The sequence below is a fragment of the Patiria miniata genome, unplaced genomic scaffold (genome assembly GCF_015706575.1).
Source record: "Patiria miniata isolate m_02_andy unplaced genomic scaffold, ASM1570657v1 HiC_scaffold_3, whole genome shotgun sequence".
Taxonomy (NCBI): Eukaryota; Metazoa; Echinodermata; class Asteroidea; order Valvatida; family Asterinidae; genus Patiria; species Patiria miniata.
In genome coordinates, this window is record NW_024037069.1 from 40181902 (window position 1) to 40201914 (window position 20013).

General features: G+C 41.5%; 1 protein-coding gene across 1 annotated transcript; it reads left to right on the forward strand.

Annotated features, from left to right (window-relative positions):
• The first annotated feature begins 11386 nt into the window (after positions 1-11386).
• LOC119736809 (NACHT, LRR and PYD domains-containing protein 3-like) lies at positions 11387-18928 on the forward strand. Its single transcript, XM_038210817.1, has 3 exons — positions 11387-12827; positions 13590-14155; positions 18518-18928. The coding sequence occupies exons 1-3, from the start codon at positions 11387-11389 to the stop codon at positions 18926-18928; spliced, it is 2418 nt and encodes an 805-aa protein (XP_038066745.1).
• The last annotated feature ends 1085 nt before the right edge of the window (positions 18929-20013 follow it).

Here is a 20013-nt window from a genome sequence, read left to right on the forward strand (position 1 = left end):
ATTTGCCAACGCCTTTGCTAGTCACTTCGTAGGACTCAGAACAAGAAAATAACTGCAAGTCCGAAAAAAATGTTAGAAAAATAGTTAATATTAGAACCTTTCTTTTTCTAGATTAACGAGATAAGTACAATCGTGCCACGTAGTCAAACCACCCTGGACGGAGCGACGTAGAGGTTTTTAAAGGTAAGACTTTACAGTGACACTTTCAAGGAAATCGGCCGTGGAAAGAACCGCGTTTATTTAAAATCATGTCTGTTTGGCTCTCAAATATTGTCACATATGAAAACAACAAGTCACCATATTTTTGTCTTTGTACTTTTCTTAGCAGAAATTAGTTCCCCTCATTGATAACGCTCATGAAATAACGCTTTTACATTTTTTTTCCGATTGTACCTACTAATTTGTTTTTCTTCAAATTTCCTATATAATGATAACTTTATTTGACCTATTTGAGTTATAGCTATTCAGTTTGTGCACAATCCCAGTCCTTCAAGTTTGGCCCAACACTGCCACTGTTCCAGATTGTAGAGTTACCTTTTCGTAGAGCTGATTGTGACTTCCTCAAACCGTTTGTTCTTAACCGTTTACCAAATAACCTTTGTCATCCCATTTATTTAACATGATTGTTTTATTGATACAGGTGTTTCTGAACCAGACTAGTGCAGCCAGCATACCCCAACGAGATAATTCTCAGGACTAGTAAAGAATTTAATTGCTGGACTAACCTGCCTCTCGCGTGCGCCAAGTAGGCCTACTGAACAATCTGCTCGAAAACCAAAGGGAATGTAGTTCAGTTAATACAAGTATAGTGTTCACGGTTTATTTGTATTCAAACGTCCCCATAGTTGCCAATCAAAAACAGATTTAAAAAGTTAAGGCGGGTGGCGGGGGGTGGGGGGGGGGGGGGGTTCAGCCATTAATGAAGAGAACTAACGAAAAAACTCAGCCTGTTGGCCAACCAGTAACTACTCCATCCAGTTCAGGCCAGTCTCAACAGGCTCAACCAACCGAACCTCAAGGATTAAATGAGAGGATTTTGAATGACTTGGCAGATGGCATCGGAGACAAATGGACAAATTTGGCAATCCGTCTTGGGTTCAATGATGCAAGCATTGAACACTTCCGAGCTGACTACCCTCATTCGCAACAGAAACAGACATTTCAGATGTTGAAAACATGGTGGCAGCGGTGGGATCATCTTCATGATGCTGATGGTAGCGGCGCTCGGGATGCTCTTTGCGATGCCCTTGAAAAAAGTGGAAGAAATGATCTGGTTCTGTTTCTGATAGGTAAGTGTAATCTTGAACCCCAACTTTTAAGGTACCACTTTCCCTCTACCAAAAAAAAAAAGAAAAGTGAAATATTAGGGGAAAAAACATTTTGCAGGACATCAAACCAACATTTCAAAACAACTGATTCCGTTTCTGTTTTTGATTCATGACGCACAAACACCCTATAGGAAAAAAATTAGAAGGTGTATCATAATTCATAATATAGGTTTTCCCGTCCAGTTTCGCAACTTGTTCCTTCAATCAGATATAATATTTGCTCCATTTTCAAGAGGTTTCAGAGTGTTGCTCCGAATACGGAATTTAAACTAAGCGTTCGTGTAAGACAACTCCATTTCTTTTGCTCGTTTTCGGTTTACCACCGCGACGAATTTGTTAGATTTCTTTGTTGCCAATAAAGGTCGTGGAATTAGGATGTAACTTCATTTGGCATTTTTACATTTCATCGGACGTCAATCATATGTGCGGTGAGAAAACGTTTCAAATAATTTATGTGATTTTTATTATCTCTTTAATAGGCTGACAATTTCATAAAATGATCACATCAAAAGTTAACAAACTGATCACTTTGGTCTGCATATTCTGTCTTTTTTACTCAAATTGGCAAATTTCCAACATATTTATTTCCTTTTCAAGCTTTCGTATTTCTTTGAAAAAGTCGTACATTTCCAAAGTCAAGTCATTATAGATGTTGTTTCATAACACGATATAGGCCTATAGCACATCATTGAACACGTGTTACTTTTTATGCACCAAACTGCATGAATTCCCGAGCGGGACTGAAATCCAAAGCTCACGAAATCGAACGAACATGTTACGTAATTTATTGGTTGCTTTTTACACGTCAACGAAGATATCCAGAAATGTTCACATTTGTTAAATTGAACCTGATGTGTAATAACGCTTGCCCAATTTTTTTGCGAATTTCAATGAACTTTTTTTATGATTGAATGATCAAGAGCAAAGGTGAGAAGTTGGATGGAAAAAAGGGGGTTCCCGACCAATTTCGCAATTTGTTCATTGAACCAGACAAAATTGTACACCTATTTCATAAGATTTTAAGGAGTCGGTCCGAACGTTAGGTTCTTATTGGTATATAGTTACAACATTTGATTTCGTTTTAATGATTCCAAAGTGGTATACGTTCGAAATTGTTAGAGTAAGCATATTCCAATCAAGGGCGGATCCGGGGGGGGGGACAAAGGGGGCCATGGCCCCCTCCCCCCCCCCCAAAAAAAAAAAACGAAACCAATTTTTGTTTTTATGTGACGTCGCAATAAAGGCAGGCAATGAGTACACCACCATCTTTTCCTCAAAAAAACATAGGTAAAAGTGGTCAGAAATTGCCTCAGATCGCACCACAGAGCATCTAGAATCCAACAATTTTTCGGGGCCCTTAAGCGGGCCCCGAACCCCACGCCGTAATTTTTGACCCACTTTTTGGGGGGACCAAAACATTTTTTGGTCCCCCAAAAAATTGTCTTCTGGATCCGCCCTTGATTCCAAACCGTTGATTGGTTGTCAATTTCGCACAGAGTGGGCCAATTTGATCGAAAGAAGTGTTTGCTTTGAATAAAAGTGAATTCAAATTAGGAGGAAACTTAAGTTGACGTTTCAATTTCGCCAAGTTGACATTTCCATTTTGGTGATAACAAAATTATCTTCTTTTTTTTCATTTATGTGGTATTTGCACAAAGTGATCACACCAATTCACAAATCGTTTTTTGGGGTCTTCACATAAAGTTCTGTATTTTTACGCAATGTTCTATCGCCAAGTATTTTCATATTTCATTTCATGCATGCACTTGTACTTTAATTTGAAATAGCTGTATGGGCCTATATTCCTATTGGCCTACATGTATTCAGCTTTCTCAAGATTCATGAATTTTCAATTTCTGTTTAGCACTATCACACTTATAGGTTGCTAATACAATGGCCCAATTTCTTTGAGTATGTGTTACCTTTGTAAACTTGTGCACCATATTGAATTCCCGATTGGGACTGAACTACACGAAATAAAATGCACGTAGCTTGCTGCCTAGTTTTCACACCTGAGAAAAATACCCTGGGTGATATGGGAGAAGCTACCCTTCATGTGAACCCTGAATTGCAACCACGCGCACTATCTAGTCGTAAAGTGCCCGTGGCTCTAAAAGGGGACGTCGAAACAGAACTGAACAATCTCGTCAATTGAGGTGTACTTATCCCTATCACAGAGCCTACGCAGTGGGTAAGCCAGATGGCTGTAGTGCGAAAAGCCAATGGCAAACTCAGAATTTGCATTGATCCTCAAACGCTCAATCAAGCCCTCATGAGAGAGCACTACAAGTTGCCCACTGTTGATGACGTGTTATCCAATGCTGCATGACGTTAAAGTATTCAGCAAATTAGACGAGAAGGAAGCGTTTTGGCAAGTGAGACTAGGCTACGAGTCCAGCAAACTCACTACTATGATAACTCCTTTTTGGCCGATTTCGCTGGGCCAGATTGCCCTTCGGTCTTAAGGTGAATAGTGAAATTTTCCAGCGCAAACTCGTGGAAGCGCTGAGTGGCCTTGAGGTGTCTTCACTATTGCTGATGACATTATAGTTGCTGGATGTGGCACCACAAAAGCTGATGCCATCAAAGACAATGATAAAAAAAAATTGGCCAAGTTGTTCCAGAGATACCAGGAACGACACATCATCCTGAATGAGGCTAAGAAAGAAGTCGGAAAGCAAGAGATCCTATGTCACGGTCACTGCTTCAGCGAACAGGGTGTCAGAGTGGACAAGTCAAAGGTGGAGGCAGTGTTGAACATGCCCACCCGACAGACATTCAGGGTGTGAAACGCCTATGTGGAATTGTGCTGTACATGGCAAAATTCCTGCCAAACCTTTCCACTGATCTAGAACCAATCAGAGCCCTGACTCGGAAGGACACTGAGTGGGATTGGTCCCCTGCTTGTGCCAGAGCACTAGAAACTGTAAAATAGAAGTTGTCTGAAACGCCTGTACTTGCATACCTTGATCCGACCAAGAACATTGAATTCCAAGTCGATAGCAGCAAAGACGGCATCGGAGCTGTTCTGCTACAGGATGGTCGACCTGTAGAGAATGCATCTCGCTCACTCTCGAACGTTTCGACCAGTACACGTATGGCACGAAGGTGATCGTACGGAGCGATCACAAGCCTCTCGCGTCGATTCTCAACAAGCCGCTCAGTCAGGCACCCAAGCAACTGCAAAGCCTACTAATGAGAATCCATCGCTATGATGTGGATTTTCACTTTCTAAAGGGATCAGAACTCGTGATCGCCGATACCCTGAGTCGTGCTTACATTGACTCACTTGACCTGCGGCCCCGTATCATGACCATCAACTTCTTTTCGGACATATCTGACGCTGGAGTGCAAGAGGTCAGAGAAGGAATGCACGCGACGCATCACTTGCACCGTTGAAATCGCTTATTCTCGATGGCTGGCCTGATGCAAAGTCCCAAGTACCAAATGAGGCGCGTCCATACTATGATATGAGGGACGTGCTCAGCTACTCTCATTGATGGAATCATCCTGAAGGGCGAAGCAATCCTGATACCAAGATGTCTGAGACAAGACATCATGAAGAGACTTCGCTCCGCTTACATGGGCTACAACAGCATGATGCGTCGTGCACGTTCTCTTGTCTTTTGGCCAAAGACATTAAACGACTCGTGGACACTTGTGAACCATGTCAAGAACTGAGACCACGAAATCCGCGCGAAACCCTCAAGCCACAAGATGATGGCAATGGCCCATGGGACAAGATCGCGTGTGACTTCTTTGAAGCGAAAGGTCGCCAATACTTGGTGACAATAGATTACTACTCAAACTTTATTGAAGTAGACCATATGCCTACAACCACCAGTTCCCGTTTGATTGTGGTGCTGAAAAAAGCAGTTCGCTTGTCTCGGTATCCCTCGTGTGCTGACATCTGACCAGGGCCCACAATTCACTTCTTGTGAGTTCCAGACCTTCTTGAAAGACTGGGGAATCCACCACGTTCCTTCCTCCCCTGGACGCCACAGCGCCAATGGGAAAGCTCAGGCAGCTGTGAAAGTTGCAAAACACCTGATCTTGAAAGCAAGTAAGGACGACACAGATCCGAACATTGCCTTATTGGAGCAGAGGAACACAACGCGCGAGGATACAGGCCGTAGTCCTGCCGAAATGGTTTTTGGATACAACCCTCGCGCCATCATATCCCCGTTTCCAGAAGGACATCCGTTAACGAACATCGCGCAGAAAAAAACCGAACGCAGAACATCGTCAAGCGTTAACCACGATCACCGAGCCCGTGATCTTCCCAGACTGCAACCTGGCCAGAGAGTGTACTTCGGGCAGAAGAAGCACAACCGCTGGGTCCTTGGCAAGGTGGTGGAAGTCCTCGGTGATCGCACTTACATCATTGAAGGCGCGAATAGTGGCCTATACTGTCGCAACAGAGTACAAATGCGCCCTACCAAGGTGGACCCACCTAGGCACACCCCACCCCCATGTTCAATTCAATTCAATTCAAGAAAACATTTATTCCATACTCTTTTAGAGAATACATCCATCAATAAAAAAGAAATCTGGTAAATAACAAGATAACAAAATCAATAGATATGTCTCAAAATAAAGAAAATTAATACCAGTAAGATACGCTATGAAGAAATGTTAAACTTATTTCGATTTATGTACAAAGAAAGTAAGGAGTATGGGGCTGTTTAAGTAAGCTGAGGCTTGTAGGAAACAGCCCTTACAGACAACAATAACAACAGAAAAACAACATGATAACGACACACGGACGAGACAGACAAGACAAAAGACTTACACTAGATAGCTAACGGCAAAAAGAACCCAAAAAAATACGAACAAAAATTATCAATTCAAAAACCGATGACGACTTCAAACGTTAATAAACAAGGAGAGAAATAAAGGAGGGATATAAAGGAGAGAAATAAAACTATGTTACATAATGGGAGAGGATGACTCGTTTATAAGAGATCTTAAATCGACCCACGGACGACTCCGTTCTTATGTCATTGGGGATGGCATTCCATAAACGAGGACCGTAAAACCTAAGAGTGTTGATAGAATACAAGGTGCGAGTAAAGGGAACAAATAGATTATTGCGGGATCTTGTTGAATAATCATGAATTTCATGAACTGAGGTGAAGTATGAGGAGAATGTGCGAGGGAGAAGATTGTTAGTAAATTTGTACATAAAGATCCCAGTGTGCAATTTGTTGATGTCAGTAAGAGTGAGGGTGCGTAGATGTGCAAAGAGAGGTGCAGAGTGGTCCCGAGGATGCGATAGAGTGCAAATGCGAATGGCCCTTTTTTGTGTGACAGCCAAAGCGTTCAGTTTATTATTGCTGGTACGCGCCCAAATTATATTACTGTAATTTAGATACGGGAGAATAAGAGTGTTATAAAGTAAGATCAGAGAGGTGGCTGGAAGAAAGAAACGAAGTTTAGAAAGAACGCCGGTGTTTCTATTTTGGTGATTGAAGAAATGTGTTCGGTCCAGGAAAGGTTTTGATCGATGATGACACCCAGAAACTTGGCTGAAGAGACCCTGTTGATTGGAATATTGTCAATTACAAGTTGAGAAAAGTTGATATCATGAGGACGAGCCGACTTGCTGAAAAAAATATAATTTGTTTTACTTTGGTTCAAAGAAAGTTTATTGGCTTTAAACCACGGAGACATCAACTTGAGTTCTGAGTTGAGAGTGTTTATCAAAGAGGTAACATCAGAGCTAGAATAGAATATGGTTGTATCGTCGGCGAAAAAAGTGAAGTTAAGAAGAGATGAAGAATTGTGAAGATCATTGATATAAAGCAGAAAAAGAAGGGGCCCAATGATAGAGCCTTGGGGGACACCATGCTGGATGTTAAGACGACCAGAATCATAGTTCATTATAGAAGTATATTGGGACCTGTCAGAGAGATAGTCGGCAAACCATTGGTGTGGAATGCCCCTGATGCCATAGTGATAGAGTTTAGAAAGAAGAATAGAATGATCGAGAGTGTCAAAAGCTTTTGAGAGATCGATAAAAACACCAATAGCACACAATTTGTTGGTAAGGGCATTAGTAATATTGTCGGAAAGTTCAATGAGGGCCATGTCCGTAGAAAGTTTTGATCTAAAACCAAATTGCTGATCGAAAAGGATATGATGATGAGAAATGAACTGAGAAAGACGATTGTAAACAAGCCGTTCAAGAATTTTGGAGAGACAAGGGAGGATAGAAATAGTTCTGTAGTTGCTGATATTGTGTGTATCGCCGCTTTTGAAAATAGGAATAATCTTAGCAACCTTAAGATTGAGAGGAACAGAAGCAGTTAGAAAAGACAGATTAAAGATATGAGTCAATGGATCTGCAATGAGAGGAAGTACAGATTTAACCACGGTTGAACAGATGCCATCAAAGCCACTACTGCCACTGCTCTTCAACTCACTTCCAACCTTAATAATTTCGTATTTGTTCGTGGGGGCAAGGAAGAACGAGGAAGCATTAGGATTGTGCAAGGAATCAGTGAAGTGAGTATTAGTAGGGGCAATTTTGCTAGCTAAAGAGGAACCAATGTTAGTAAAGAACTTGTTAAAAGTATCAGCAATATCAGGCGGGTTGGAGAGAAGATTGTCGCCATCCATGAAATCGCTGGGAAGATTGCTTTGCTTCTGTTTGCCGAAAATCCCATTGATTTCGCGCCACGAACCTTTCAAATTATTTTTTGTACGGGCAAGCTTGTCAGCATAGTACCTTTTTTTTTGCAAGTCGGATGGTGGATATGCTTGTTCCGATATGTTTTGTAATGCTGCTCATTTGCAACAGTCGGGTTACGAAGAAACCGCCTATGTAACCTGTTTTTAAAATACGATAGACAAAACAAAAACAAAACTTATCAAATAAAGAAACTAAAACAAAAAATCAATAGAGGCTACTATTGATATTAAAAGTGAGCACCACAAGAGCCCTGATATACAAAATAAGAAGTTAAGGTCCATATTAAAAAAACACACTCAAATTTCAAATGGAGAGTTTGAGATTGACAAAAAGTGGAGATAAATAACTAAAACAAGAACAATCGATGACAAAACAATAGATAGTATCAAATCGGGGCAACCACAAACGAGAGCAAAGAGATCAATAACAAGAGAAAAATCGTAATCGATCGATTCGATAAGCAAAATTGGTCAGCATGAGCAGTGGCAAATACAACAACAGAATCAAAGTGAAAAATTAAATTAAAGAAATAAAAACCAGCAAAATAAGTTTTAAAAAAATGCGGTAAAAAATATCAAACAAAGCAAACAAAGAAAAGTACAATAAGGCCATACAGGCCGGCTGTTCATTGCAAAATAAAGACAGCGTTGTGAATGCAGTGAGTGATAGCGGGAAAATGAGGCAGATGACAGATGATTCGGCAGATGATTTAGCCATGGTAGAATTCAGCCAGAAATCCATTGGTGCTTCGCCACTTACCAGCCACGAACCTGTAGCGCTTACCCTCCTTGTAGGCTTTGCTGACGTGTGATGACCATCGCCGCTTCTCCTGTAGGTCCTGATGTGTCAGATCTTCGACACAAAAGTATGGGACATCAACCAGACGTTGTTGCTGGTGTCGGATGACCTTGATTTTGTCTTGGTATGAGTTGAACTTCACAAGAAGATGTTGGGAGCGGCCAGGGGTCTTGGGGCCATCCCGGTGGGCACGCTCCAATTTCACTTCGTGCATGTCGAATTTGTCCTCCAGCATTTTGTTGACAAGAGCCAAACAATCTTCGTTGTTTTCCTGCGGATGGCGATTATTCTGACGTTGTTTCGCCGACTGAATCGTTCAAGTTTATTCAGCTTTTCAGAGTGATCAGCCAGTTGCTTCTGTGTGCTCTCTATCTTAGGCACCAACTTTTCCAACTCTTTACTCGCTTCTCGAGATCGCTGATTCGTTTGGATTCGAACTCGAGTGTGGCGTTGAAGGTTTCCTCCAGCTTGATAATCCGCCTATTGTGTTCGTCTTGACCACGACGAATCTCCGTCAGAGCATCCTTGACGTACTGCTGGAAGTCGGCGTCAATGGTCTGCGGGTTGTCGATGCGTGGTTCCGGGGTACGTGCAGGGCTGTGCTCGGTCTTGTGTGGCGACAGCGTAGGTGGTGCGGGTTCGGGTGAATTCACCGATTTTCTCCGTCCACGAGGCATTTTGAGGGTTAGATTTCTTCTCAGAGAAGTTCTATGATCTATAATCAGTGACCCTGTTGGCTACCTAAAACCACCCCTGGAACCGTGTCACAACCTCGCAACCCCCCACAAAGCGCACTTCATGAGCCGGTTCAGCCAAAGCAGAACACTAACCGAGAACCGGTACCACAGAATACCCCACCCACTCCCCCACCCTCTCCCCCACAGCCTGTGCGCAGAAGTGAGAGAATTCGCAAAGAACCAGGATATCTGAAAGACTATGTTCGCCATTGAACTGTTTGTTTAATTTTGTTTTACATTTTTTCAAGAGAAACAAATTTTGAAACTAAACCAATTTCCCGCGCAGTTGGCATACATGTATTGTAAACACAAATCGTTTTTTGCATTTTATTTTCAACAGAAAGAAACAGTCTCATATTTTCTTTAATTAAGAAACCAGAAAATTCATTTTCTTTTCACCTAAAACAAGCAGCAAAAGTAACTGTACTCTTTTCACAAGGATGAAAAGGAGAAAAGTTGTTTTTTTGTAAGTTTTAAAGAAAAACATGAGAAATTTCACATGCTTAAAGCAACATTTAGGATAAAAACAAGTGTTTCAAGACCTTGAGCTTCCCTAGCCAGTGTTTAAGGTTTAAATTCCTAAGCCTGTCAACCTTTCAATGTTTTGGCTCACATGTTATAAAAAAAAAGGAGGATGTTGCTTATTAGTTTAGCAGACAGATTGTAAACAAGAAATCATTAGGGCGCCCTCTGTCGATCCCTGTGTTGTTGCTAGAAAAGTCTTAATAGAGACCGCACTGGTGTTTCTTTTACCCTTCAAATGACTGTCCTCCCTACCTCTCTTTTGCCTACGCCGGGTCACGCAACAAGGGCAAACAGATACTTAAATCATAGTATGCTTGCGAAACCATACTGACCGGAAAAAAACTGATAATTTCAAATGCCCCAAAATACAAAGCATGCATTGGGAAAAATGAACTCTCCGCGGCAAACTCTTGGAGGCGCACTGCATTGTGAATCGACCGAATTTTGCAACTTGTTCTTTCAGTCAGACAGAATGTTCGTTCCATTTCCAGAGGCTGCAAAGAGACCGGTACAAATGCGGGAATTCTGAGCATTCGACTTCGCTTTAACATGTTCAAATAAGCGTGGGCATCGTTAAAATCTATCGTGTCAGAAAACCCATTTTGTTTGTTGTTTTCGGTGTTCCACCGAAATGACGGATTTAAGAGAAATATTTGTTTTTCAATATGGAGTTTAGGAGTCAACTTAATTTAGCATATCCATTCGTCAATCGTATTTGCCACAATTAGAGCCAGCTTCTTTAAGTTTATATGATATTCATTGTCTTTTAATTTTATTAAGGTGATATTTTCGTAAAGTGATCACATTAGTAGTTAACAAACTAGTAGGGCCTACTAGTATATAATTTATATGTGGTCTCCATATCTGTCTTTTTACGCAGTTTTTGTTACTTTGAAACGTTATGTTTTTATACAGTTCTGTTGTGAATTAGTCATTATGTCTTCCTTATAAAGCATTATATATATTCTGGCATAGTTGCACATTCTTTTATCATTCCCCCCCCCCCCAAAGTCAGGTCATTAATTGCTAATGCAACTGCCCAATTAGTTCCGGCGAGCGGGGGACTGAAACCCACAGCTCGCAAAATTACAAGCACAATTTACTATAGCACGTAATTTGCTGTCTTTTTTTACGCGTAAACGAAGATATCCTGAAAATATTAATTTCGCGCCGCTTAAGTGGACTGGGCTTAAAAAAAAATTTAATGAACTTTTTTATGACTGAATGAGCAAGGATGTGGAATTGACGGGAAAACCTATACTATAACAGGAAAAGAATATTACGTTTCAAAGTTTAAAACATACATGTTTATCTTTAAATCGCAAGGTTATGTGGAAGGTGCGGGACATTTGAACCCTGGCCCTTACCGTGATGAGTTCATCAAATACTACCAAGACGAGATGAGTGTGGTTCCCTTCCTTCCATGGCTCAGAAAAGAGGCCAGTAGGATTAATGATATCTACGTGAAACTAAAGCTGCAAGAGAAACAGTACAGGGCTGGGAGGGTAGTGCAGCGGGCAATTAACTCCCACGAGGACATGTTCAAACTGGAGTATAAAGACGGCAAGCCGGTCAGGTTTATCTTGCTTTCGGGCATTGCTGGTAGCGGCAAGACTACCATCGTGTCAAAGATTGCCACCGACTGGGCAGAACAGAAGCCGGGATCTCAACTCTCCAAATTTACCTTTTTGGTGGCCCTGAGTATGCGAGAACTTAAGAGCGTCCGTGATCTGACCGAGGCAATATATGACCAGATCCTTGCAGAAGATACGAAGCTCAATCGATGGTCTCTGAAATATTACCTGCGTTCACATCCTGACGAAGTCCTGATCGTGTTGGATGGCGCTGATGAGTATGATGAAAAGGGTTCCAATTTGCCATCTGAAGGTAACATCATTAAAATCATCACGAACGATGTTCTTCGTGGGTGTACCGTCATCGTCACAACACGTCCCTACATGGTGGACAAGTTGTGTGAGCTCAATCCTTCTTTCGTTCATATTGAGACCAGGGGTTTCTCAGACGGAGGAGTTCAGGAATACATTCAGAAGTTTTTCAAGGGCGAAGATTCAAAGGTGTCTGTCGGGCTGTTTGTGTATTTAAAGGCATCTGAGACCCTTCTTAGTTTGGCAAGAACACCAATAATGCTGCTGCTTATGTGTCTTGTATGGTCAGACGAACAGAAGCTCCCGGAGATATTGACAGAGTTGTTTGAGGAAGCACTTCTCTACATTTTCAAACGTTACTGTAAAAAATTTGGTTTTCCAATTCCCGATGATAAAGAGATACTTGAAAAAAAGTTAATGGATCTGTATAAAACATTAGGCAAAGTAGCTCTTGATGGTCTGATGCTTCCTGGTCAGAAGTTGGTCTTTGAAGCTGGGGACTTTGGAAAATCTGAGGCGGTTGACAAGGCTTGCAAAATTGGATTGCTGTCTAAAGAGAAAATTCGAAGTAAATTACGTGCTGTTGAACGAGTGACTTTCTTTCATACAACCTTCCAAGAGGCAATTGCTGGGTTTTATTGGGCGAGTCTAGTCGAGTCTGATAACGAGTTGTTTGAATCTTACCTGAGTAAGGTGGTCAAGAGTAACGCCTTGGGTATGGAGTACTTGATGCGTTTTTGCTGTGGTGGAAATGTCAGAGCGGCACGATCCCTTCTTCACCATGTTGCTGATACTTTCAGCTCGAAAACTGAATCATCGGATCGTGTTAACTCCGATGAACCATTTAGGAGGCTTTGGAGTTTGATGCATTTCGAAGCACAATATCCAAAATTACACAGTATTGCCGGCACCGTCTTTAACCACGTTTTCCTGGTTAACATGTATCGTGAAAATGAATTGAAGCACGCTCTAAAGTTTTTGGTCGAGTGTGCGACTTCTTCAAGTCACTCATTTCTTACAGAGCTGACGATGGTCCATATTGAAGGCGTTCGTTTAAAACAGGACACTGAAATAGCAACAAACATATTAACGCACAGCCCAAAAGTAAGTTATGTTACTATATCTACATGCAACGGAGGATTTGATAAAGAAGTCTTAAACACGGCTTACCTCGGCGAAGCACTTTCAAACATGGAAGAACTTGTAAAACTTCGGATAAGTGGCAATTCTTCGAATTTGTCCTTCACATTCAATCGCTTATCCCAGTCCAATGCAACAAATCTTAAAACTTTGGAATTAGATTCGTGTAGCATTAATCGCAGGGACTTAACGAGTTTGTTCATACGGCAAAGCAAACTTCGCGAACTTGTTCTTGATAACGTTGTCTTGCAAGACGATCAATCTCGACAAGAAATAGATGCTTTGCAAGGCCTTCAAACAAAACCCCTGAAAGTGCTGAAGCTTACACATTGTGGCAGTACAGCTCTGGAAATAGTACGCCTCGTAAGGTCGTATCCAAATCTTCGAACCCTGAAGCTAACAGCTTCTTCTAACCCAGACGTCATTTACCATGTGTGCAACCTACTTTCGACAGCTCTTTATCTGCATGATTTTGAATTAGAAGTGGTCCGTCTTCTCGGGAATGCCTTCCCTGAATGCCTCACAGACCAGCTCAAGAGACTTGAGAATCTGCGGGTGCTGAAACTCGACATCAGAGATGGCTTGTGTTCAGAATACCTAAACACTTTTGCAAAAGTCTTGCCATCACTGAATCTTCCTGTCCTGGAAGTTTCCATTTCGGAGAGGTCACCAGTTAAACCAGAAGCATTCCTGTCAGTTGTGCGGTGGGCTTGTGCTTCACCGTCCATGAATGAACTCAAGTTCCACGGGTGTATATGCCTGCCTCATAGTAATGTAGAACCTCATACCATGGACGCATTGCAAACTCTGCAGCCAACCAAGAACTCCATTCGAAAGTTAAACGTCAGTGGGACCTCCCTCGGCCCGTACATGACAGTTCTCTTGAGACTTATCGAGCAAATGCCATTCTTAAGGAGATTATACATGGAGGATATGAGCTTTGAGGGCACCGATTGGACTGACCTTGCGGGGGTTCTCCAGGGCTGCCAACTGCTTGAAGAATTAAATCTGTCCCAAAACGCCGTGGGATGCATGGGTCTCCAAGCTGTACTGATGATAATTCCGAGGCTCCCACATCTTCAGTTGTTGATCCTGCCAGAAGTGCGCGGATGGCGCTCCCGCATAGTTCGAAACTGTTTACAGTGTGGTACCCGTACAGGCCTATCTGCTCCTGATGAAAAATATTCAAGGTGCCGGTATTTATTTAAAACGCAAGCAATTCAACGTCTAGTGAGTGTCGTCAAGCGATAAATTGAGCAAAAATGGGTCAGCTTTTTAAGACATAATAATGTTGCTATGGCGGTATTGACCACTCTTCGAAAGAACTTTACAAATCATGTCACGTGGCGTCAACATCATTATGCCTATATACGTATAAGTTGCCTGCTAAAGTTTCGTTCTCGTGGATCCCCATAATCCAATCGGTCATCTCGGTCATACTTCAACTGATATGCATGGTACGCCAAAATGAATAACAGTTGGCTGAAAGTCAGCATCGCGTGACCGTAGCAAACTGCTTAACTGTTTGTTGAGTTATAAAAATGGATGTTTGGGGCCTTACATTCCTATGTTCGTTCAGTTTGATTTTGTTAACATGTTAAAAGAAAACAACATTAACACTTAATGCAAATAAACTACAAAGTATGGTGGCTTTAAAGGGACATTGCACATATATATTGACGCCAATATTGACGCCAATATTCACGACATGGCCTCCAAGTCTCAAATATTTGCGCCAATACTGACGCCAGTATTCACGACATGGACCTTAGTCGCAAATATTGACGCCAATATTGACGCTTATATTCACGACATGGACCCAAGTCGCAAATATTGACGCCAATATTGACGCCAATATTCACGACATGGTCTCCAAGTCGCAAATATTTGCGCCAATATTGACGCCAATATTCACGACATGGACCCAGGTCGCAAATATTGACGCCAATATTCACGACATGGACCTAAGTCGCAAATATTGACGCCAATATTGACGCCAATATTCACGGCATGGTCTCCAAGTTGCAAATATTGACGCCAATATTCACGCCAATATTCACGTCATGGCCTCCATGTCGTAAATATTGACGCCAATATTGACGCTTATATTCACGACATGGACCCAAGTCGCAAATATTGACGCCAATATTGACGCCAATATTCACGACATGGTCTCCAAGTCGCAAATATTTGCGCCAATATTGACGCCAATATTCACGACATGGACCCAGGTCGCAAATATTGACGCCAATATTCACGACATGGACCTAAGTCGCAAATATTGACGCCAATATTGACGCCAATATTCACGGCATGGTCTCCAAGTTGCAAATATTGACGCCAATATTCACGCCAATATTCACGTCATGGCCTCCATGTCGTAAATATTGACGCCAATATTGACGCTTATATTCACGACATAGCCTAAGTCGCAAACCCACTCAGGCGTGAATATTCTTTTAGCAACCTAGGTACGCAATTCAAGCAACTTGTCTGGCACATTCAGTACACACGTTTTAATATTGTAATTGTATAAGCGCGAACTACCTTCGCTGCAAGGACACAGACGTCCAATCAGTGTGACCGTAAGGTCAGAGCCAAATTCTGCTAAATGCACATAAATCAAAAATCGGCCAAATTCCCCAGAATTATTCAAAATACACTATAAAAACTTAAAATCACATGTAGATTGGTAGTATTACCTTAATTAAGGTTCAAATCACATTATTAATAATCCATAGTCACATAAAGATGTTATGAAATTATCCCCTAAATTTCGAGCAAAATGCGGATCCGGCCACGACGATTCACTGATTTTTGTGACTCGAGTCTAGTCAAGTCATTTTAAAGAAGTGACTCGAATCGAGTTGAGTCATTAGGTCAAAAGGTCGAGTCGAGTCGAGTCGAGTCAAATAATTAGCTCGAGTCAATTCGAGTCACGATTATTTGAACACTATGTATACCAACAGAAGGCCATAACTTTAGCGAGCGTTCAAATCCAAGAGCTGTATAAGAAATAGCCGAAAAACCAATGATGAAACAGCGTTTAAAAAATGTGTTTAAAAATCTGGTTCCCGGATAGTATTTTGTGCGTTCTAGAACCATGAGGTGGGAGTCTGTGACACTTGCATATTTGTACATGACTGCTATTCGCAAAATAATGTGAGCATAGGTTTTGCACCGTCAGTTATTGCAAATACTTTTGCAAAGTTGCGCTTTTTATTTTTGGGACTCGATCGAGTCTTATTAGCCTTCACTTGAGTCAAGTCGAGTCTTCTGATGAGGGACTCGAGTCAAGTTGAGTCATTTACCCTTAAGGATTCGAGTCGAGTCTTATTAGCCTTCGCTCGAGTCGAGTCGAGGCTTCTGATGAGGGACTCGAGTCGAGTCATTTGCTCGCAGTGACTTGAGTCGAGTCGAGTCATTTACCCCACTCGAGTCGAGTCGAGTCACCAAAAATTGTGACTCGAGTCGGAATCGAGTCGAGTCATTGACCCAAGTCAATACAAACTGCCTAGACCAGCCAACCTGTCCCATTATGCCAGGGTTTGGTTGAAAGGATTGAAACCTTTTTTAAACAAATTTGTACCATTATGTGTTCAAATTTGCTGTTCAAATTTGCTGTTCATTTTTGTTCAAATTTGCTGTTCTCATCAAATCAAATTTACAACCATTTTTGCAGAATTCCGCCAGAAATCTGCTTAAAAAAGTCCCTTCTGTCAAATTTTTCTGTGAAACTCTCGATTTTGTTTACAACATTCTGTTAAAGTTAGCCGAAAATCGGCTAAAACGGTCACCTTGCGTCCAATGTACATGTCCATTTATGGCTCGTGCTGCACCTCACGACGAACGTTCAGCCAGAAATAAGTGTGTCCGTGTGCCCGACTGAGCTTGTCTTACATAACATTGGGAAAAGAGTATGCAAATTACGTGAAATGTTTACAGTTACTTTTGTCAGTGCAATGTACTTTATCCTATATGCTATTTTTATAAAATGGAGCGAGCAACATATTTCTTGCAGAATTTTTTTCTCATTCGGTCACTTTCTGGCACACTCTGTAGTGATGTGAAAAGTCTTCATCTGTATGTTCTAAATATTGCACGTATACTGTATATGATAGTGATATGGTTCTTGTTGAGTCTTTGTATTTGTTTAATACAGTCACTAAAACCTGATTGGCTTATTGTTTGGAGTAGGCGTGTCCTTACGTCGATACATAGCAATGACAGATTGTGATTGGATTGTGAACATGGTACATGTTTTTCATACTGAATTGTACACCAAATTATGCAACTATGTAAATAAAGCCCATAAATGGGAGAGTAGGATTAAATAAACTCACTTTTAGTTCTGACTTAGAGGTTGGACCAATATAGAAGTCAAAGAAGTTTCCCGTTTTCCAATCATTTGTTGTACAAAGGGTGTGTTCCACTCCTTCCCAAAATGCACTAAGCAATCCATCCGATCAGCTAATCTAATTCTACTGTGGATAATGATTCCACATCATCCACCCTATATCCACAAAATCAGCCATGCTGAGTAACTTTGGTTACGAGTCTCTACGACATCGAAGCGCCATCTCCAAAGTCACAATGATGTGCCGGATCATCAACACACTCATTGACATCCCTGACAACCAGCTAATTCCAGCCAAGTCATCCACCAGAAGCAAGAGTTGGAAACTCCTTTATCTCAACTTTGCAACTCAGTTGTGTGATGAGCGTGTCACATGCATTACTGAAATTTGAATCCAACTTCGGTTCTGTTTGCAATGCAAAGATATTGATTGGGTGCTAGAGTGTCATTAATAATAATCGAATGCATCTCACAAAACAAAATACCGATATGCAGAGAATTCAAACGATATTTTTCTGTAAACAAAAATAAATACACTTAGTATTAATTCCCAAGTGCACTATTACATTGTCTTTCAATCACTGACATCGAATTTCGATTACTTCTTGTCCTAAAATCTCTCTCAAAAAAATCTTAATATGCCTAAGGTGAACCGATTTTACCATTTCATTGTATAATCGGCTTACCAATAAACAACACGGAATATTAGAAGCGCAAGAAACAACAAGATTAAAAAGCCAAGTATAGGAAAGAACTTAAGCTGTTAAAAATCAGTGTTTTGTTTATTGACTCCATTTCCAACCGTAACGACACGCGGGTCGCTGGAAGCTTACGTTTCCATTGAGACATTTCCTCGTTTAGTGATTTCGTGCTCCCTGTTTGGAAGGTACGGTCTGTGTGTAGCCTACATTGTGTAAATTATTACGATGAGACGTGAATACCAACACACTGGCAAACTAAAGATGTTCAGATCGGCGAAATTCTGTTTTGTTTTAGAGATGTTTTCTTGCTGAGTGACTCTGGGTTCCATCCCCTGTCCACCCAACTGGCAGACATTTCAGGGGACTGGGTACTACGTGCACTCGGTTCCCGTGGCCTGGGCCCAAGCCAAGGAATTCTGCCAGAAGATGGGAGGCAACCTGCTGATGCCCAAGTCATCTGAGGAGAACGCGTTCGCCAACTCATTGCTGCAGGAGCACGGGGCGTCTACGGCTTGGTTCGACTGCAGTGATAGGATGGAAGAAGGGAAATGGCTGTGTTCAGATGAAACACCCTACCGCGACATCCCATATCACAACGAAGCATCTGAATATCGAGAAAGCCAAGACGCGGATTGCGGGCTGATCGAGACCGCGGATCCGGCAAATAGTATGCCTACGCTGCACCATGCGACTAGGAAACAACTACCGTGTGCGAGAGAGAAGCGACGGTACAGCAAGGCAGCCTCGTCATGCACTGCATGACCATAGGGGCAGACGCCCGTCCAGTTACTGACGGGCACTGCGTTGATAAACCCGCACTTAAAAAAACATTAATTTTGTCTAAATAAAGCAGTGAAAAACTCAACATTTTAGAATCTTTTTACAATTGATGCAATGAATGGGATGGGTATATGGGGAGAAAAAGCTATGCTGTAAATAATGATAGTTATTGCGTAGTTCGAGGACTTTAGACTCCCACAAACAGACACACTGGCCGAGTACACTAGCATATTAAACACATGACAAAGGGATCAGTTTAGACTTGACACAGTGCACAAATCGTATCTGCCGCTGTTGCTGTCGTTAATCTCACTGAACTGACATTCTCCTTTGTCAACACCTCACTCACAATCATGACAATATTCGAATCGGCGATAAACAAGGGACATAATCCTTACGTTGGAATGTTCATGTTGAATCACTTCGAATAATAATATTTCCCTATGTTCGAACACATTTATTTCTTAGTTGAAACTCACGATTTTGAAATGTAAAAAAAAAACCATCCCATCCGCCCATAGCCATTCAAAATTCCACTCGTGTATTGATACTAAACAAACAAGGCATTAATGCATAGAGCGTCCTGACTGAGTATTCCTCTTTATAATACGCTGGGTGAAAACGTTCTGCTGTCGTAACAGAATATTTCACTTAAAAAAATGTCGTCCTCTATATGAGGGCGCTCTGTACCCGTATTCACAGAAGGATAGACCTTTCTGCGCTTGGTTGGCAAACTGCATTTTTGCCAACCACAGCCTGCAAAACTATGGAAGGTCCAACACTGCAAAGATGAAGAAGAGTTATTACAGATCACCAAAATATTATTTAATGCTTAAAAATACAACATTTTCAACAAAGCTACAAAATTATTCCTACATATGCCTTTTTACTATGTGTTGATGGTGTTTGGAGGATTGTTTTGGAAAAATATGTTGCCAACCACGGCTTCAATTATGCGCTTACGGCAGCCCATACAAAATGGCGCCAATGGTTACAAAGAAAGGCCTATACTTTTCCCACTCTTAATTAACTACACAAAGGTTATCGATGCTTTATTGTGAAGAGTG

Bases quoted from the DNA above. Each gene is read 5' to 3' on its own strand.
- LOC119736809 (XM_038210817.1), top strand. From the start codon at position 11,387: ATGTTTATCTTTAAATCGCAAGGTTATGTGGAAGGTGCGGGACATTTG. The intron at 12,828-13,589 runs GTTTGATGCATT...ATTTTGAATTAG, and splicing joins ACCATTTAGGAGGCTTTGGA to AAGTGGTCCGTCTTCTCGGG. The intron at 14,156-18,517 runs GTACTGATGATA...CCCAACTGGCAG, and splicing joins GATGCATGGGTCTCCAAGCT to ACATTTCAGGGGACTGGGTA.